General features: G+C 37.5%; 1 protein-coding gene across 4 annotated transcripts in view; it reads right to left on the reverse strand.

Annotated features, from left to right (window-relative positions):
- The window catches only part of Thoc2 (THO complex 2), a 120,905-nt gene that overhangs the window by 12,920 nt on the left and 86,234 nt on the right, over positions 1-21,751 (reverse strand). For 2 of the 4 annotated variants that reach the window (XM_042682466.1, XM_042682468.1), the window contains exons 24-37: positions 21,085-21,360; positions 19,162-19,303; positions 18,305-18,462; positions 17,000-17,128; positions 15,641-15,772; positions 15,372-15,556; positions 14,696-14,874; positions 14,362-14,464; positions 12,827-13,257; positions 12,183-12,241; positions 10,654-10,689; positions 727-864; positions 319-388; positions 79-236 (exon numbers count right to left, since the gene is read on the reverse strand). In XM_042682466.1, the coding sequence (XP_042538400.1) occupies positions 79-236; positions 319-388; positions 727-864; positions 10,654-10,689; positions 12,183-12,241; positions 12,827-13,257; positions 14,362-14,464; positions 14,696-14,874; positions 15,372-15,556; positions 15,641-15,772; positions 17,000-17,128; positions 18,305-18,462; positions 19,162-19,303; positions 21,085-21,360 (2,196 nt within the window). Of the gene's footprint in view, positions 1-78; positions 237-318; positions 389-726; positions 865-10,653; positions 10,690-12,182; positions 12,242-12,826; positions 13,261-14,361; positions 14,465-14,695; positions 14,875-15,371; positions 15,557-15,640; positions 15,773-16,999; positions 17,129-18,304; positions 18,463-19,161; positions 19,304-21,084; positions 21,361-21,751 lie in introns of all 4 variants that reach the window. The other 2 variants (XM_042682469.1, XM_042682467.1) reach the window with 2 other exon arrangements.

Raw genomic sequence — 21,751 nt, forward strand, 5'->3', positions numbered from 1 at the left:
GTACAATTCTTCTTGTTTTTCCAAGAAGAGTCAATTTTTTTTAAAAGAAAAGATAGACTGTTTGTGCTCATAATTTACCTTTTTGCCACCGGAGGATAGTTTATCCATCTTCTCAGATTTAAATGAGTCACCACTTTTTTCTTTGCCTGAAGATTTTGACTTATTTTTTTCCTTGTCTTTCTCATTTGGATAAGGAGACTCACATGGACTTTCACTTTTGTGTTTTGAAACCCCCACTAAAATTACAAAAGAGGATCATGAAAGCCTTTTCAAATTCACTTTGACGATTGCTTCCAAGGTATCAGTAAGTCCACCTACTTGTTCCATTTTCCTCTTTCCGCCTCTTGGTTAAGTCCGGTGGTACTTCACGGTCATTGTTTGAGTGATCCTAGAACCAAGAATTGTGAACTACATTGATCACAAGTTTACGTTTTTTGTTATAAAGAATTATTCTTACACAAGAAAGGCACAGCTAACTAGAATTGGAGAATATTTGCAGTAGTTTCACATACTTGGTAAAATGGCATGACAGATAAGCAGAGCTGGTAGAGATTACTAAGCTGAAGATCCTTATTACTGTAGAAGATGCAAACACACTTCAGTGTGAAAATATCAGTTAAAATGACACAGTATGCTACAGAATAAAGTAGTAATTTTTAAAAAGCAATAAGCACACTACTATACATGATAATGAGCTTTCCAAACTAATTTAAGAAAATTACAAACCCTTTTCCGCTCTTTCCTGTCCTTTTCATCTTTTTTCTCTCTTTCTCTGGATCTTTCCCTTGACTTGTCCAACTCTTTCTTGTCCATTTCTCTCTCCTTACTCTTGGACATTGGTGGAGGAGTATGATTAATGTAGAGCTGTTAAATTAAGGCAATATTACTAAAGATTATTAGTTTTCCAGTATTGGCATCTTGTGGTTTTGTTTATTAATTGAAAGACAAATATGAAGTCAGAACTGGTCAGCTCTCTGTATGAGAGGCAAACCGAAAGAGCATGATACCAATTACATAAATATTCATGGCCTCATTTAATTCCTATTCAAACTCAATCAGTTCATTACTGCCTCAACTGAAACGCCTCAGTAAATTCACAAGCTAGAGTTCATCTTATCACTCCATTACAATGACATATGACCACCGTTACAAAAACGTAAGTAAAAATTTATGACTGGACTTTCTCCAAAGTAAAAAACAAAACACAAACCTCAATTCAATCATAAAATTTTACTATTCATTCCTAGGTAGTCAATAACAGTGGGGAAAGGTATACAAACAAAATCTAGCTCGGATTTTACTAATACGTCCTTTCTGTCTCAGTAAAAACCCCAAGCAATGATCATTCCAAATTATTTTTTTCCAAATATAAAAATTGATACATATCCTCTTCTTCCGAAAATTTTTCTTTGCCAGTCCTGGTGCTTGAATTCAGGCCTCTGAACACTGTCCATGAGCTTCTTTTGCTCAAGGATAGCACTCTACCACTTGAGCCATAGCATCATTTCCAGCTTTTTCTGTTTATGTGGTGCTAAGGAATCGAATTCGGGGCTTCATGCATTCTAGGAACTCTACCACTAAGCCACATTCCTAGCCCTCAAAAGTACTCCAATTCTATCAAATAGAACTCATTGTGAATTCTCTTACTGGTTCTAAATAGATTTTTTTTTAAAAAAAAAAAACTGTATTCTGTCAGGAGAAGGTGATTAAACTACTGCTTCTACCCTTTCACTTGTCAAAAGGTCCACAGGCAGTAAATTTTTTTTAAGCCAATTATCGGGGACATCCTAAGGCTAAATAACTGAGAGATAATATGGAAATCAACCATAAAAAGTTATTTAGGAAGTGGTCAAGGGGCTGGGAAGATGGCTCAGTAGCAGAGTGCTTGTCTTGCATGCATGAGGCCCTGGGTTCGATTCCTAAGCACCACATAAACAAAAAGCCAGAAGTGGCGCTATGGCTCCAGTGGTAGAGCGCTAGCCTTGAGCTGAAGAGCTGAGGGACAGCTCCCAGCCCCAGAGTTCAGGCTCCATGACCAACCAAAAAAAAAAGGAAGTAGTCAATAAATAATCCAATATTTGATTTTATGGCATTTATAAGTATACTATAAGTTTATACTTAATTTGATAACAAAGTTTTAGGCAACAGAATATGGAGTTTTATATTACTTTATAATTCTAGATATACGTTAAAAATGAATAGAATCAAATGAATAAAAAATGTTTTGACATGAAATAATCCTTTGATATTAAAAGGAATAAAAAGAGCCATCAGTTTGAGAATTATCAGTAGACATTTTCTATTCAATTGGCTCAGAAATGTCATAGCAATGCAAAAGTGTTTAAAAAATGATCAACTGAAATAGACAAAATGTTTACTACTATCAAAGAGCAAGAGAATAAATATCAAAGTATTTCTCTAAAATATACTCTTGCTTGGTATGACACTTTTAATGACACTTAAAAGATTTTTAGACTCTATCATCTCTTAAGGTAGTATTATTCAGGATACTAAAAACATAAAATCAATAAAATATTATTGCAATTCTCAAAAGAATTCTTTAGGGGCTGGGATGGTGGCTCAGTGGTAGAGTGCTTGCCTTGCATGCATGAGGCCCTGGGTTCGATTCCTAAGCACCACATTAGCAAAAAGAAAAAAAGCCAGAAGTGGCGCTGTGGCTCAAGTGGTAGAGCGCTAGCCTTGAGCTGAAGAGCTGAGAGATAGCGCCAGGGCCTAGAGTTCAGGCCCACCCCCCCCACCAAAAAAAAAAAAATAATTCTTTAAAGAAAGTACTGTTTCTTTTTTCCCCACTAAAAGCAAAAACATACAGAAGTTGAGGTGTTTCGTGCATACAAACATCCACACACATGCTGATGACATTTTCTTGTGTGCCTACTTGAATTAAGAATTTTTCAAGGACTTGATTATGACACAAATATTGACGTATTATTCCATTCTTGACACAAAAAGTCCAATGGCTCAACTGATACACAATCTTCTTTTGTTTGTTTAGAAATATATCCAATTCAACCAGGCCCTAGTGGGTCACACCAGTAATCTTAGCTACTCAGGAGGCTGAGATCTGCAGATTGTGGCTTAAAGCCAGCCTAGGCAGGAAAGTCTGTGAGATTCTTATCTCCAATTAATCACAGAAAATGCTAGAACGGGTGCTGTGGCTCCGGAGTGCTAGCCTTGAATGAAAGGAACTCAGGGATAGTGCCCAGGCTCAGTGCTTAAGCCCCACGATCAACAACAACAAAATTTCTTCTTTCTACCCTTCCAATACCTTTGTCCATAAAAGTTTCTCTCCATCTGTTGAATGAATTGCTTATTCCTACTTTAGGCATCCCAAATTCTCCAAAATCATTTCAGAATTCTACGCTACCATTCAACAACCAAAATAACTGACTTGCATTTTCTTCCTGTTACTCTTCTCTAACTCCAATCCTTTCCAGCAGTCTATTTATTAGAATGGTACATACTTTTAATTTCTTAAAAACCTACTTAACTCTTCAAAGACAGGTCAATAGCCATCAATTCTTAAACCATCACTCACTCTGCAATTCACATTCCAATGAACTCTTGTACTATGTATTTATCTTTTTGTTATAAGTATTCCCTATTAATTTCATGTCATTTACTTTTGTCCAAAATAGGTTACAGTATATTAAGCCAGAATACCTTTCTGCTTTTATATACTTCCCCCATCTTCTCATTTGCCAAATAAAGTTAGTGAGTTGTCCAATGTAGCATTGTTGGATTTTGTATATACTACAAAAGTAAGAAATTTGAGGTATGGGGGGGGGGGGGGGGGGGGGGTTGGGAGTGATGCAAGAGAATGATGGAAGGGATGACATTGATCAAGATGGATTGTAGGCTGGGTGCCCGGGCTCACGCCTGTAATCCTGCTACTCAGGAGGCTGAGATCTGAGGATCGCAGATGGAAGCCAGTCTGGGGAAGAAAAGTCCCCAAAGTTCCTGTGTGCCTTTCATCTCTAATTAACCACTCAAAAACTGGAAGTGAAGCTGTGACTCAAAATGGTAGAGCACTAGTCTTGAACAAAATTGCTCAGGGACAGCGCCCAGGTCCCAAGTTCAAGCCCCACAACCAACCAAACCCCCCCCCCCCAAAAAAAAAGAAAGAAAAAAAAAGATGCATTGTATTCATAAACTGCTTTATTGAAAGCAACTCCTCTGGACAACTACTTAAAGATAATAAAATTTTAGGCTCACATAACAGAGCATATTTTAAACACACTTTTCATCACATGTAAGTACTAGGATTGCTATATCTCCTAACACAACTAACCAAAAGTGGAAATACAACAGTTGAAAGTTGAGATGGAAAGTGGGCTAATTTTTTTTTAATATTAACTTAAGATTTTTCTCCCTTTAATCTCACCTGCAAGCTCAAATCCTTGTATATAGAATGAGGTACATAAACTTGCAGCTGAGTTAGTATCACTCAGCATCTTTCTTAAAACATTATTAAACAACTAGTTATTCTCACACCAACCCTGCAGTACTGTAGGGGACATTAGAGCTGCCAGTACAACAGATGTGAAGATGACAAAGATCTATGGACTGGCAACAACATCCCTGTGGTAGTAACTGATTGAACTACATTAACCACATTATAGAAACTCTCATAAAACAAAAGATAGACACATAAGGTCCAGCATAGCCCTGATACTAAGCACAACTCAATCTCCAAAATCATAGTACAGACCTAAGTATAATAAACATGGACAGAACCAGCAAACCACAGCACACACAAGAAAAGTCTGTGATCTGGGAACCATGGCACCAGAACAAGAATGCATTTTAGGAAATGGAAGACACCACACATTAAGTAGGGAGTGTTTGAGAAGCAGGTGAGAAGGGGGTGGGGAGTGCTTGTTAAAAGCCTAGACCCCAGACACCTCTGAATAGAGGACTGTGGTTCAAAGACAGTCTGAGAGATTACATACCCAAAGAAAAAGGTCAGGCTGGAGAGGTAGCCTAAGTGGTACACTGATAGCCAGTCAAGACAGAGGCTCTAAACATGTTTTCTTTCAGATGCAGAAGCAAGACTGGGGCACGATAATTATACAGGACTCTAGGCATTCAGTGAGATACTCTTCGAGGAAGAACCCAAAGACATAAAGCCTCTAAACATTTAAAATACTATTTATCAAAACAAATTCCAGGAAATGTAAACAGGGGTTTTTGTTGGTAGTAATGGTGATGTTTTTGCTTTTTGTTTTGTTTGTTCTTTTTTCTGTTGGGGGGGGGCAAAAGGGGAAACAAAATAGTGGAAAAGTAAACAAACATAGTCATGGTATTCAGCAGAAACTGTGGAAAATTTACTATGCAACTTGTGGGGCAGGGATTGGAGAGGAAGGGGGGGAAGTGACAGAAGGGGTGACACTGTCCAGAAAGAAATGTATTCATTACCTGACGTATAAAACAGTAATCCTGAGAATGTGGCTTAGTGGTAGCGTGCTTGTCTAGCATGCATGAGGCCTTAGGTTCAATCCCTTGGTACCATATAAACAAAAAATAAATAAAATAAAATGGTAACCCCTCTGTACAACACCTTCATAATAACAATAAGATTGCACTTTTAAAAGCTTGTCAGAAACTGGTAGCTCAAGCCTGTAAACCTAGCTACTCAGGAGGCTGAGATCTGAGGATCATGGTTCAAAGCCAACCTGGGCTTCTGCCCAGGAGACTATCACCAAAAAGCTAGAAGTGGAGCTGTGGCTCAAGAGGTACAGTGCTAGCCTTGAGCAAAGAAGCTCAGGGACAGCGCTCAGGCCCTGACCTGAGTAAACAAGCTCTAGGACTGGTACCAAAAAAAAAAAAAAAAAAGATTCTGAAAAGAACTGTGATACAGATTAAAATCTTTCACCTTAATAACAAAAGGAGGGAAGGGTGAAGAGGGGGAGCACTAAATTCAAATCCCAGTACCTGCAAAATGCAAAGTCCAGAAAATGACGCTGTGGCTCAAGTGGTAGAGCACTTGCCTTGAGCTGAAGAGCTCAGGGACAGCGCCCAGGCTCAGACTTCAAGCCCCACGAATGACCAGGGAAAAAACAAAAAGAAAAAAAAGGAAAAAAGAAAGCAAAGTTCAGGCTGGTTCCTCTATATTTTTACTATGGCAAATAGTGCTGCAAGGAACATGTTTTTGCTAGTGGCTTTACTGTAGCCCTGTTTGTGTTCTATTGGATAAATGCCCAGGAGTAGAATTGCTGGGACATGGGGTTGTTCTATGTTTATTTTTTTGAGGACTTTCCAATATTGCTTCCCAGAGTGGTTGAACAAGCTTACATTCCCACCAACAGTGTAATAGAGTTCCCTTTTGGCCACATCCCCACCAGCATGTGTTATTGTTAGTTTTTTGATAATGGCCACTCTAACTGGGGTGAGATGGAATCTCAGTGTTGTTTTGATTTGCATTTCCTTTAAGGCTATGGATGCTGAATATTTCTTCATGTGTCTATTGGCCATTTTTACTTCTTCTTCTGGGAAGTCTCTCTGTAATTCATTAGTCCATTTATTAATTGGATTGTTGTTTCTTTGAGGGTTTACAAATAGATTAAGAAAATGTGGTATGTATGTGTGTGTGTGTATACCTGAATTTTACTTATCCATTAGAAAGAATAACATTACACCATTCATAAGGAAATGGAAAGACTTTGGAAAAATTACATTAAGTGAAGTAAGCCAGATTTGGGAAAAAAAAAAAAAGGTTGCATGGTTTCTCTCATTTTTGGTAGCTAGAATGTGCCTATAAAAAAATCTGTAAGTAAAAACACTAGGTGGTATGCAAGTGGTTACAAATGAATTAATCTGAAGTATAATAGACTCTATGGAGAGCTCAAATAGTATAACTCTTTACAAAGACTAAATCAAAGCCCAAGGGAAAAAAAAGCACCCGGAAATGAGTAATTGCAAAAGGGACAGAGCAAGGGGAGAGGGGTAGATGAAGGAAAGGGGGAAGGAAAAAGAATACAGTCAGAAATTCATTGTATGCACCACAAATTAAGAAAAATAAGGGAGGGGGATTGAGGGGGGGAGTGTTGAAGGAGATGACACAGATCAAGATACACTGTATACATAAACTGCTTTGTAGACTAGCAACTCCTTCATCCAATTACTTAAAGGTACTAAAAATATTTTCAAAAAGAAAAATCTATATAATTTTTCCTATGGACTAAAACTGAAACTAGCAAGTAATAAAAAGTATAGTAATATAAAGCGTAACTAAAAGGTCACACTAAAGCAAGAAAACAACTTTATATGCATAATTAACAAGATAGCATGAAAAACAGACAGCTTTAACAGTGGTGGGAAACTATCTGGCTCAGAGGCTGTATAAGGCCTGAAAAATTATTCAGTAGATGATGAGATAGACAAATATGCTTCCCATATGCTTCTACTCAGCTGCCCATGCTATGTACCTGTACTGATAATTTTGCATGGCCTGTACATAAATATCCAAATGGCCCTTGGCAGGTAAAATGTTCTGCTGTGAGTCTAGAAGATAACAGCTAACTCAGAAACATTGAGATTATAGGTAATCAATTTTAGAGACTAAATTTTGATAAAAAAATTTATTTCAATGTATTCAACTCTAGTAAATTTCCTAGAAATGTAAAAATGCAACATCAGGTACTATACAAATCAATACTCTGGATGGTTTACCAGAATGCAAAAACTTAAGGATTCATTTCAAATGGTTACTGAGTATCTAATCTTATTGCCAAGCACTACAATAAATGTAGTTCACTAATATGAAAAGTGGTATGAGGAGCTGGGAAAGTGGCTCAGTGGTAGAGTGCTTGCCTTGCATGCCTGAGGCCCTGGGTTCGATTCCTCAGCACCACATAAGCAAAAAGAAAAAAGCCGGAAGTGGCACTCTGGCTCAAGTGGTAGAGTGCTAGCCTTCAGCTGAAGATCTGAGGGACAGCGCCCAGGTCCAGAGTTCAGGCCCCATGACCGGACCCCCCCCCCCAAAAAAAAGTGGTATGAGTCACATAATTTTAGTGGCATATTTATATGCCTTTTTCAAAATTTTCTGGTTACATGTGAAATAAATGTATTGAATTTTAAATGAACAGAAATAATTTTTTAGGTGGAGAAATTGACATGAATTACTATTTTAAAAAAAAGTTGGAGCTGGGTGCTGGTGGCTCACGCCTGTAATCCTAGCTACTCAGAAGGCTGAGATCTGAGGATCTCAGTTCAAAGCCAACCCGGGCAGGAAAGACTGTGAGACTCCTGTATCTAATAAACCACCAGAAAACCGGAAGTGGCACTGTAGCTCAAGTGGTAGAGCACTCACCTTGAGCTGAAGAGCTGAGGGACAGTGCTCAGGCCCAGAGATCAAGCCCCATGACCGACAAAAAAAAAAAAAAAAAAGTTGGGTGCTGGTGGCTCACAGGTGTTATCCTAGCTACTATGGAAGCTAATATCTGAGAATTTGCAGTTAAAAGCCAGCCTGGACCAAAAAATCTATGAGACTTTTACCTTCAATTAACCACCTGAAAACCAGAAGTGGCACTGTGACTCAAAGTGGTAAAACACTAGCCTTGAGCAAAAGAGTTCAGGGACAGGACTCAGGGCCTAGTTCAAGCTCAGTACCAAAAAAAAAATAAATAAATAAATAAAATATAAGCCTGGCACTGGGCGCACAGCATAATCCTAGCTACTCAAGAAGGCTGAGATCTGAGGATTAGGATACTCTCATTTCCAATTAACCACAAAAAGCCAGAAGTGGACCAGTGGCTCAAGTGTTGGAGTGCTAGCCTTGAGCACAGAAGCTCAAAAACAGCTGGGAGTGGCTCAACCTATAATTCTAGCTACTCAGGAGGCTAAGAGCTGAGGATCATAGTCCAAATCCAGCTGGGACAGAAAAGTCCCCACAGCATTTTTATCTCAAATTAACCACTCAAAAACCAGAAGTGGAGCTGTGGCTCAGTGGTAGAGCATTAGCCTTGAGCACAAAGAGGTTCAGGGACAGTACCCAGGTCTAGAGAAGAAAGAAGAGGGGAGAGAGGAGAAGAGAGGAGAGAGGAGGGAAGGAAGGAGATAAATCCATCATCAGAGCTAGGAAACCTTTCTTCTACTGTTGCTAATACCTGATGAACCTAAACTTTCCTTTACATTTGGTATTAACAAGTTATATGCCATCAGGAAAGGCTGAAGAACTTTTGATCTTTCATTTATCAAAAAGACACTACCATCTGCCCTATTTAACTTTACATCTGTTATGAACATGACATAAGATGAATATACATTATCTCACACAATGTTCCTATTCAGAAGACTTTCAAAAAGTGAAGAAATGTAATCATCATCAAATTTAAGAAAATACAGTTAATTTTAGTAGCCTGTTTTAAGCTACTTAAAGTGTGTTTCAGAAATACTCACAAATTAAGACTTTTAGTCCATGAATAAAATAGCCCATATAAGCCATTAATGGTCATGACTTGTAACAAATTCCAAATGGTTATGAAGACCAACTACACTACAATATTTCATGTAGCCAATAAAATATTTTACTCTAAAACACAGCACACATAATATGGCTGACACTCTTTAATTAATACATACTCAAAAAACAGTGCTATAGTTTTAGGGCACAGGCACATTGGCTAATCTAAACTGTTAAAAATCAGTGCTTACCCCATCCACTGAGCTATATCACTCACCCCCACTTTAATCATGTTCCCCAATAAAACTTGCATTATATCTAAAAAAATATCAGTGCTGATTTGCTCAAAATCACAGACACTTCCCTAGAAAGTTATAGATCTAAAAGCAGTAACACTGAGTGGCTGTTTCAAAATTCCATTTGGTCCATCAATAAAGAATCATACTTAGAAAAAAATAGGAGACAATGTACGAAGTCAAAGGAGAGCACAAATTTTATAATAAAAACAAAATGAAACTAACAACAGCATTTTAACTATAATATTGAAATGAACTTTGTAATTAGATACATAAACTGCATACTATTTTTAGTTGAATAACCAGTAAAGGAAAACAGGTAAAAATTAATATTAACCTATAAACACAACTACCAATTTGATTGCTCCCTTCAAGAGGCATAATTACTTTACATTTACTATACTTGCTGAAATTATGCTACAACTACCAAAAAGAAAACTCAGCAGAAGGAGATATAAAGAATTTTGTAGACTACAATAGGACTTCATTTCTATGTGAATGCAGCAAATAACTTTCTTGGTCCTTTGAGATGTCTAAGAACAGCCAGAAAATAGTCCTTCCTTAATTTCACAAGGCAAATTTGCCAGGTTTGTTTGTAAAATTAAAGCAGCTTACTCCACCTAAACAAACCAGTAACTTCTTCTGCCCCAAATCTTAAGCTTAATGCCAGATTCTGAAGCACAAAGGAGAATGCGTTATACACCCAACAAATATAGATGATAGAAATGTTGCCACATCACATGTATTTTATAACAATCTCTCTAAAAGAGATCACTGCCATCTGTTCTTTTAGTTTGCAATAGGAACTTATGAAGGTTATTCTAATCACAATACTTCTTTCCAAGTAATCCTAGCTGACTGAATTTACTAGGGAAGGGTCATCTACAAAACAAAAGGAGTTGTTTGTTTACTTAGGCATTTTTAAAAGACTCAAACCTTTGATGAAGACTCCTTGAGTTCGATGAGACTGTCCTGTAGAAAATGAATGGAGATGACAGGTGAGCTGGCATAGTTCTCAGAACCCAGAGGAACTTTGGGAAGTACAGTTGTGACCTGGAAATAAACCGGCTATTCCTTGTGAAGATAAATTCCATAATATCATTAGTAATATGGACACCAACAATAAAAACAAAAACAAAATTATGTAATGGTATAGTAATGGTTTAAAAAAAGTAAATTAGATGTACTCTATGTATGAAAGAAAAATTTTACACTTTCTGACCAAAAGTTAAAAATAAAGGTCAATGCCACATTTTTCATATTTCATGCTTAATGTAATTTTAAAAGCTTAAGAAAGCAAAATATTTTTCTCCACAAAAAGATTTAAATAGTGGAGGTCACAGCTGAAGAACAATACTGTTATGTTATCATAGTTATCTTTTAATTGGAAGGTTTTAAATTTTACTTTACTTTTAACTCTAAAATAAACATGTATTTTCATTCTAAATATAACTCAGTGGCATTGTATTATAAGACAACAAAACATATACTGTATAAAAGAGAAATAACTTTTTTGTAAAGTTCCTAAGATTGGTGAATTTCATACCTCCAACAAGAAAAAAAAACACCAAAATGAAAAGAGAAAAGAAGAAAAACAAATCAACTATGGTATTCCACCACAGTGTTCTTGATGAAGAATTAGTAACTTACAGTTTCAAAAGTTCAACGTACTGCAAATTCAAAGATTCCATGAAATTAGATGACTTTAGAATTAAAATTAAATATGGAGCAAGGAATGGCTACCCTGAGTCTTCAAGAAGGCTACACCCACGATTTTGTGCTGCAGTTGAATGCCTGCGGTTTCTCTTTGCTGGGTGGTAGGATTGGATGCCACATCTGCTTTTATCGTAACGCAAGGTTCAACTTGGTGGGAACCCAATGGGTATAAACAAACCTCCAAGGGAAGAAACAACTGAAGCTGCATGCTCACTGAATATACACAACTACAGGAGAACTGATCACCAAGGAGACTTTAAAATGGAACTCCTTTCAAGACTCCTTCTTAGAAGGCACATCGGTATGATGCTCATCAAGAAGCTTGATGAATTCAGAGGTATCTTGTGTAATCCTGTAATCATCCAGGAAGTCTTCAGTAATACACATTCTTCGATATTTATGCCGAAAAATAGCTTCGTTCTGCTGAAAATATTCTTTTGCTGTTGCTACCATTGCACTCCAAAAAAACTGCGTAAAGCAGTGAGGCACTTCTGGGTAAAATTTCTCTTGCACTTTGATACATTAGAAAATTAGTGCTAGGTCCTTGAAGTTTTAACATTTTTATAATAAAAATACTCAATGGGAAAAATATCAGTCCACCAATACAGAAAAACATTCATTTCTAATGATATATAAAATTTTCAGTGGCTTCAGTGAATACTTGGCACAAGACTTGAAGGAAGTCAGGACACTGGTATTCCAAACACGAGAGCCTAATAAAGATGCTGCCTTCTTCAGGCTATACTAACCTTTACTGTGGAGGAATGTGACGGAGAAGGATGAGTATCAATTTTGCGGCGTTTCTGTTCTGTTCAGACAAAAAGAAACAGTAATATATATTTCCAGTCTTTCTGAACACTTTCAAAATGTACAACTTCTTTTTCTTTTTTTTATTGTGAAAATACTGTACAGTGGAGGGGTTACAATTACCTGGGCAAGATAATGAGTACATTTCTTATCAAGCATTGTAGCCTTCTCCTTTGTTTCCCCTTCCCATCCTCCCCCTGCCCCTGTACAACTTTTTTTTTTCAATTTTTTGGTGTTGGTCCTTGGGCTTGAACTCAGGGCCTAGGCTCTGTCCCTTAGTTTTTTTTCCTCAAGACTGGCACTCTTACCACTCGAATCACACACCTCCACTTATGGCTTTTCGGTAGTTAGCTGGAAATAAGACTCTCATGGACTTTCCTCCCCTGGCTGACTTTGAAATAAGGTCTTCAGATCTCAGCCTCCTGAGTAGCTAGGATTATAAGTGTCAGCCACTGGCACCCAGCTTAAAATGAGCAATTTTTTAAGATCAAGTATTCATTTCCCTAGCAAAATCTCTAGAAAACTTCTCAAAGTGAGGAGAAAAGAATATAACAGAGGGTAAATGAACAAGAAAAAACACACTTACCCCTTTCAGGCTCTGCATTATCTGATCGGGGAACAGGCGACTTCAAGGACCCAGAAACTGGTGTTTTTTCTCCTCCTTTAACATTTTCCTTTGATTTCATTTCCTTTGTTACATCTCTTTCTCTGGATGGCTCCTTCTCTCGTTCCCTTTCTTGAGTAGATTTTGATTCTGTGCTGGGGATAGTTGTCTTGAATTTCTCTTCTTTAGATTTTTCTTCCTTCTTGAATTTTTCTTTGTCTTTGTCAGACTTAGGTGTTCTTTCCTTGGTCTCTCTTGCTTTTTCATCTTTATTGGGCCGCTCTTCTTTTGGTTTTTCTTTACCATCTTTACCAAGTACCCTGGCCTCTGGAGTAGTAGCTGGAGTCTTTTCTTTTTTTTCTTTTTCTTTCTCTTTCCCTTTTTCTTTGTCATTTTCTTTAACAGCTTTGCTGCTTAAGAATATAAACATTAGATTTTTATCATTTATTCAAATAACCATAAAATATATTCTATGACAAAAATTTTAAAGTTTCTTAATGATAAAAAAGCAAATGATAATATCAAAAGTAAGTAAAACAGAAATATTTCCTTATCAATAAATAAGAACTCATGAGTAGCAGATTAAGAAAATGATTAATATTAAAATAACTGTTAGGGGGCTGGGAAGGTGGCTCAGTGGTAGAGTGCTTGCCTTGCATGCATGAGACCCTGGGTTTGATTCCCCAGCACCACATAAGCAAAAAGAAAAAACGCCGGAAGTGGCGCTGTGGCTCAAGTGGTAGAGCGCTATCCTTGAGCTGAAGAGCTGAGAGATAGTGCCCAGGCCCAGAGTTCAGGCCCCATGACCAGACCCAAATAAAAAAACAAAACAAACAAACAAAAAAAAAAAAAACTGTTAGGTTCTTCTTACATACCATCATATCCTTTGTGGATAACAAATTAATCAAAAATCTATCGCACAAACCAACTAAGGATGCTACTATAAGGAAATAGGTTCCTCAGCTTGAGAGAACTAATTAATAAAAAAAATTTCTGCTCTTGGGGCTGGGAAGATGGCTCAGTGGTAGAGCGCTTGCCTTGCATGCATGAGGCCCTGGGTTCAATTCCTCAGCACCATATAAACAAAAATAAAAAAGCCGGAAGTGGCGCTGTGGCTCAAGTGGTAGAGTGCTAGCCTTGAGCTGAAGGGCCGAGGGATAGCGCCCAGACCCAGAGTTCAGGCCCCATGAACGGACCCAAAAAAAAAAATTTCTGCTCTCTACCCTAGTTTAAATTGCCTACAGCATTCACTCACTATATAATATTTTTTTTACCTTAACCACCTACATACCCTTGAACATCCAGCAAAGGAAAACAAGACTATTAAACAGAACATAATTATATGAAATGAAATTAGGATGCTAACAAGTACATTATCCACACAGGGATACACACAAAATTTTAAAGCCTAAGAAACACGATTTTAATACTGATCAACTACCACCTCCCTTCTATTTATGGTTAGTGATGCCCATCAGATAAGAATTTAGGACACATATGGCACAGTATTCTCTTACCTGTTAGAGCCACTATTTCCATTGCTTGAATTCCCTTTTGGTGTGGCACTAGAAGCTTTATTAATAGCTTTCACACCACACTGAGATCTCTCCCTTGATTTATCTGAAATAAAAGTAAGGCTTTCTTTAGTAAGACCCCATATATAAATAAACTACAATTTCACAGCAAAATGATTAAAGGATAATTAGAAAGAATCATCAATTTAATTACTGAACAGTTACATGTTCCTACCTAGGGAGTAAAAAAATTATTTAATAGAGGCCAGCATTGCATTCATGATGTGATACAAAATATTCCAATGTATTATTTAAAAGTATCTACAAATAAGCATACCAGTCTCCTCAGTACTGCTTTCATCCGATTTAGATGCACTTCCTAGGGATGATGAAGAAGGCCCACCACTAGGGCCATTTTGTACACTGGCAACAGCATTCCTCGGAGGAGGGTCTTTGTGATGAAACTCATTTTCAGGTATCATGTATGACTTTTTACTTTTCAACTGCCCAGAGTAGCTGAAAGTCGCACAAAGTGTTTAAATATACAAAACACAAATCAAACAGTACAAACATGGGATTCAAAAGAATAAAATTAGCAAGTTACTCATTCTATTAATTACTTCGGAAACAAAAAATATTAATGTTCAGTAACTTCTTCAGGATCTTTATAAAGAATACTAATTTCTTACATAAAAATTTCAAACTAATTTTTAAACTAAAATGACTTTCAACTTTTTGCTCTTGAAGATCTCAAAATCCAAGTATAATGCTAAAAATTACATTTCCTCCCATTTGAGACATATTACATGTGTCTTTTGACACTGTCATCTAGTATAGACCGGAAGTTGATCATCAGAAGTGACAACTCTCACCAGCCTGTGGGAAAATAATCTCTTATAATCTCCTGAAGTACAAGGAAGAAAATAAACTTCAACACTGTGAAACATTTTAAGGTCCTCAGAATCCTTTGTAATCTAATCTCACAAATCACATTTAAAGTATAATTTTGTTACCCCATCGCCAATGCATATAGATCTGGCCTCTTCTCTTTTTCTTCTTGGCAGATTTTATGTACTCTTCTTTCCAAAGCCTGACCCAGATTCAAAACTTTTGGGTACCAAGGAAGTATTTTTGTTAGCACAATCAAGATATTCCTGATGTGAGTATATTCGCCTGTTTCAAGGCAATGCACTGATGCCTACAACAAACATTGTATGAGGCATTATTATAAAAATACAAGGAGGATAAGAAAATTATTACTCACAAAAAATGTATTTTTTACCTTGGTTAGCTTATAATGCCACTTATGAACAACATGTCGAAAATTTTCATAATCTAATTGATCAGCTTTATTTCCACCATCAAATCCAGTCGCCCGTAATATAGTAAGAAATCCTGGATAGTTTCCACATTCCTAAGAAAGGTTGTCACTTTTAAAAATCATGTTATGCTCCACAAAATACCCAAAGCTGAAACTTAAGTAGACTAGATTAATAATTCCACATAAAAATATGTGTATTTGGATAGGTAGCCTTCTCAGTTAGTTTCTCTTACTTAATGGTACTAAAAATGTCAATTTGAAACAGAATTAAAGTTACCATTAAAAAAAATTTTTTTTTTCTGTCAGTCGTGGGACCTGAACTCTGGGCCTGAGCGCTGTCCCTCAGTTCTTCAGCTCAAGGCTAGCACTCTAGTACTTGAGCCACAGTGCCACTTCAGGCTTTTTTTTTCTGCTTATGTGGTGCTGAGGAAGCGAACCCTGGGTCTCATGCATGCAAGGCAAGTATTCTACCACTGAGCCAACTTCCCAGCCCCAAGTTACCTTTTTTAAATAATGTTCCAATTGTACTTTTAACCATCATTTTATAAATTAATATTAAATTCAGCTTCCCTTTTTAAAATGAACTATCTACTAGGAATTGGTGGTTCAGGCCTAGTTACTCAGAAGGCTGAGATCTGAGGATCATGATTCAATGCCAGCCCGGGCAGTAAAGTCCATGAGACTATTATCTCCATTTTACCACTAGAAAACCAAAAGTGGAGCTGTGGCTCAAAGTAGTAGAGCACTAGTCTTGAGAAAAGCTCAGGGACAGCGCCCACACCCTAAATTCAAGCCCCATAATAATAAAAAAAAAGAAACAAACAAACCCACCAAGTCAAGCACCAGTGGCTAATGTCTGTAATGCTAACTATTCAGGGAGCTGAGATCTGAGGATCATAGTTCAAAGTCCTGGCAGAAAAGCCTAGAGATTCTTACCTACAATTATCCACCAAAAAGCCAGAAGTGGAGCTGTAGAGTACTAGTCTTAAGCAAAAAAAGCTCAGGGACAGCAACCAGGCACTAAGTTCAAGGCCAAGGACCAGTGCGCACACACCCCCACCCCCACACACACACACACACACACCCCCACCCCCACCTCAGGGACAGCAACCAGGCACTAAGTTCAAGGCCAAGGACCAGTATACACAAACACACACACACACACACACACACACACATACACACACACACACACACACACACACACACACACACACACACACACACACACACCTGGGCACGTATACACACACGAACCATCTAGAGATTACAGGAAGCAATATATAAGTAAAATATAAAGGTATTTAGTCAATCATATACCTTTTCATATGTGGCTCGATCACTATGCCACCTGGTCACAGTCTCTAACATACAACAAAGAAATCTCCCATATCGACTAGCTTCATTTTCAGTACAGCTGGCAACTGTGTAAATTATGTCAGAGAAAACCTAGAGGAAGGGAATTTGAAGAGTCAAGATCAAAACCAGCTGAACACATTGCAAGATTATGACAAATAATAATAAACAAGGAAATTTAAATTAATTTTCTCCTTTTATATTCATATTTTCCAGCTTTTGAAGACTGTAGAGACTTGTGGAAAAATAACATTCATTAAGCAAGCAAAAACAGAACTTTTAAAGGTAGCTTATTGATAATACGGCAGAAGAAAAAGTCATCACTACTATTATGACATAAGAACATCTGAAACAGTGAGCCATGCATGAATAGGATTGAGTGGAGAGTAAGCAAAGGCAAAGCTGGTATTAGAAATAAACAGGTGAGATAATATACATAATACTTCTAAAGCGCAAAATAGGCATTTTTTTAAAAACCAGATGTAAAAATTTGTGAATATGACCACATTGAAAAGCTTATCTAGCCGGGCGCTGATGGCATACGCCTGTAATCCTAGCTAATCAGGAGGCTGAGATCTGGGGATGGCGGTTCAAAGCCAGCCCAGGCAGGAAAAGCCTGTGAAACTTTAATCTCCAATAAACCACCAGAAAACCAGAAGTAGCACCGTGGCTCAAGTGGCAGAACACTTGCCTTGAGCAGAAGAGCTGAGGGACAGAGCCCAGGCCCAGAGTTCAAGCCCTACAATGGACACACACACACCCACACAAAAAAAGCTTTCCTGTTTTTATGTATGTGTGAAGGTGTCAAGTTTTGGTTGTGTTTTGGGGGGTTTTTCTGCAAGGAGGAAGAGAGGGGAGGCATAGTGTTTCATCTCATTTTAAAGACTAATGGTTATAAATAAGGTCCTAGCTATGATGACACAACAGGTAAACTCAAATGCTTAGTTAATAGCTGAACCTTTAGTGCCTGTTACATTATCAGACACTATGCAAATATCCTCTACTATATAGTGATTCAGTTAATCCTCCCAACAATCTAACAAAGCAAAGAAGGTCTCATTTTGCAGATAAGAAAACTGAGGCACAGCGAGGTTAAATAACCTGCCAAAGACCAATAGAGCTAAAGAGTAGCAAAGCTAAGATTCTAGTTTCAGGCATTTGGCTCTTAAATTCATGCTTTAAACCACCCACACAATACCTCTTTAATTATAATGTTCAGTTTTCTTTGTGTGAGACTTTTTGTGAAAGGTTGCAATAAAAAGAACTTACTCGATCATAGCAAAGAAGTGTGGAAAAATTTGGAGTTTTCTGTTCATGTACCAATTCAACAAAACGAGCACAGTAAACAGCATCAATTGCTGAAAAAATACATCGAGGAAATATACACAGCTGTAGAAATTTTGTGATGGTTTCATTTTTGGTAGATTCTAAAAATAAAGGAAGAATATATTAAGTGGTAAAACTTCTTCCTCAAGGCCTCAAGGCCACTAAACATAACAACATACTAACTGTAGTGTAAGAATGCTATAAAACCACAAGCTATTTGTAGTTTGTAACCAAAAGGTCATGCTTGGGATAAAACTATATTTCCTATCTACAATTTCCCCCAGAAATATGATTTTATACAGAAAAGTTGAATGATAAGCTGCCACTATTATAGAAAGAAGTTAATTTCACCAAAAAACCAAATCATCAGTTCCTTCAGTAAACATGTGAAGTTGATTCTATATTAATAAATAACAAAGAACAGGATTCTGTATAAAGTTAAACCAATAAAAAAGAACTGCATAGTGAACAGAACTGAAATACAAACCTAAGAGAATTCAACACCTTCAAAGTTATAAAGGTTTATTTTTGCAATCTAATAACAGAAGAATGTAACAGTTTCATCAGGCATATGTGGCTCATATGTATAATCCTAGCTACTCAGGAGGCTGAGATCTGGGAATTGAGGTTCAAAGCCAGCCCAGGTAGGAAAGTATGAGACTCTTACCACTAAACGACCAAAACAGGTGGTGGAGCTCTAACTTTGAACAAAAGAAGCTCAGGGTCAGCACCCAGGCCCTGAGTTCAAGCCCCAGGGCCTGCACCAAATAAATAAATATGTAACAATGTCATTAACTTACTTGCTAAAAGCCAATTGTCCTTTTCCAATTTCAGTCTCTGTAAAACTCTCTGCACATGTTCCATTTGTTTCTTTTCTTCTTCAAGAAGCTTATCTTGAAGGGCAGTACAACGTTCCTTCTCTTTTTTCTTTTTATTTGGAGGCTATAAAAATACAAGTTAGGTTAGCTTCTAACAATATGCACATGTCTCTACTGATAATTAAAATAATTTTTAAAGAGATAAATACTGATACTATATAACTTATTTCAAAATGAATATAACATGCCTATCTTCAACGTATCAAAAAGAGGGTTACACAACCTTCAAACATCCTCAAAACAGGCTAGATTCCTAGGCAATCTTTATAACATTGGTAATATACACCTGAAACATACACGAAGTCACCTTTGATTCTTCCTTCTCCTTCATTCCTATATCCTACCTGTTGTCTTATGTGTTCCTACTACCTCCACCATAATTTATTCTCTCAGTACCTCACAATGAATGGTCAAAAAGCCACCTAGTTGGTCTGTAGCTTATCAAAAGCATCTTTCACATTAATATCATAAACAATCTTTTTAAAAGTGTCATTTTTTTACTATCATTACTTTCCTGTTCAGATGTCTGACACCTCAATATTATCAGGTCAACTTTTCTACCTGACATTCAGTGTCCTAGGATTGGAGGTGTGGCTCGAGTGGTAGAGCATCTTGAGCAAAAAAAGCCAAGAAATAATGTAAAGCCCTGTGTTTAAATCCCTATATCAGCCAGCACAAAGAAAAAATTTGCAAATTCAGTGCTCTATATAATCTGATATCATCCTAACAATCAAATTTACTACTAAGCCCATTCAGCAAAGTAAAAGTAGTCTTTTTAAACATCAAACCAGTTTCTGGCTTTGCTGGAACTCTAAACTGGCTTCAACTTTTTCTCCATATTTTGAAACCTACTTTACCTTCAAAACCTGCCACTTGGGGCTGGGAAGGTAGCTCAGTGGTAGAGTGCTTGCCTTGCATGCATGAGGCCCTGGGTTCGATTCCTCAGCACCACATAAGCAAAAAGAAAAAAAAGCCGGAAGTGGCGCTGTGCCTCAAGTGGTAGAGTGCTAGCCTGGAGCTAAAGAGCTGAGGGACAGCACCCAGGCCCTGAGTTCAGGCCACATGACCAACAAAAAAAAAAAGCCTGCCACTCTACTCACAGTTTTCCTTGAAAGTGTTTTTGTTTTGTTTTTGTCGGTGGTGGGACTTGATCTCAGGGCCTAGGCACTACCCCTGAGCTTTTTTGCGTAAGTCTAGATCTCTATCACTTTTAGCCACAGCTCCATTTCTGGTTTTCTGGTGAGTAATTGGAAATAAGAGCCTCACAGACTTTCTTGTCCAGCCTGGCTTTGAATTGCAATCCTCAGATCTCAACCTCCTGAGTAGCGAGGATTACAAGTGTAATCCAACAGTGCCTGGCTAAAGAAAGTTTTCTAAAATGTTCCCTTTTATGGAAATTCCTGCTGCTCTTACAATTGAATCACACAGATCACTTAAGTATCAGCAGTCTTCATTGGAAAGGTAAACTCAAGTAATTCCATGCACTCACCATCCTCATTGAGAAGGTACTATTAAAGCCACCTAAAATATTATATAGCCCCTAGATCACAGCATCAAAAATCTTAAATTAGGGCTGGGAAGGTGGCTCAGTGGTAGAGCGCTTGCCTTGCATGCCTGAGGCCCTGGGTTCGATTCCTCAGCACCACATAAGCAAAAAGAAAAAAGCCGGAATTGGCACTGTGGCTCAAATGGTAGAGCACTAGCCTTGAGCTGAAGAGCTGAGAGACAGCGCCCAGGCCCAGAGTTCAGGCCCCATGACCAGACCCAAAAAAATAAAATCTTAAATTAAAGCAATTTCAAAATATGTATAACACTGAATATAATACTGTCAGGATGAAAACCTACCATTTCCTGATTGTCATCAATTGCTTTCATCTGGACTTTAAGTTTATTGACTTCACGTTCATAGCTGGAATGTGGAACCGCAAGATCATACATCGTCAATGACCAGAATGTGGCATAGAACTGAGGGCTGATGTCATCCCAGACTTTGGCAACATGTATGGAGACCACTGCTTCATGGACAGGAGCCATCACCATCTCACATGATGAAATGTACTTATGAACTTTATGTTGCTGTTTATTTCCCTTTTCTGATTTTTTAAGTTCATCATACTTTGACTGGAGATTAAAAAAAGTAAAAACATACATACATACATACATACACACAGGCAACACAATTTATAGCTTTGACTTTTAAAATATAAAAACCTATATTCCCATCCCAGTATGGTGATATTAACTATGATCCCAGCTACTTGAGAGGCAGAGAACAGCCTGGGGAAAGTTAGTGAAACTCTTAACTTGAAATCAAGTAAAAAGGGCTGAAGTCATAACGCAAATAGTAGAGTATTTCCCTACCAAGCATCAGACCCTGAATTAAGATACCCTGAGATAACTGTTGCAGTCTTTAGTTTCATGCCCTGTCTAGGAGTCATTTAGATTTTTATCAGCACTTACTTATTGAATAAGCAAACAGGGGCATGTGTGCCCTTGTCTACTTTCCTTCATT

This window comes from Dipodomys spectabilis, unplaced genomic scaffold, assembly GCF_019054845.1.
Source record: "Dipodomys spectabilis isolate Male_0828 unplaced genomic scaffold, ASM1905484v1 ptg000071l, whole genome shotgun sequence".
Taxonomy (NCBI): Eukaryota; Metazoa; Chordata; class Mammalia; order Rodentia; family Heteromyidae; genus Dipodomys; species Dipodomys spectabilis.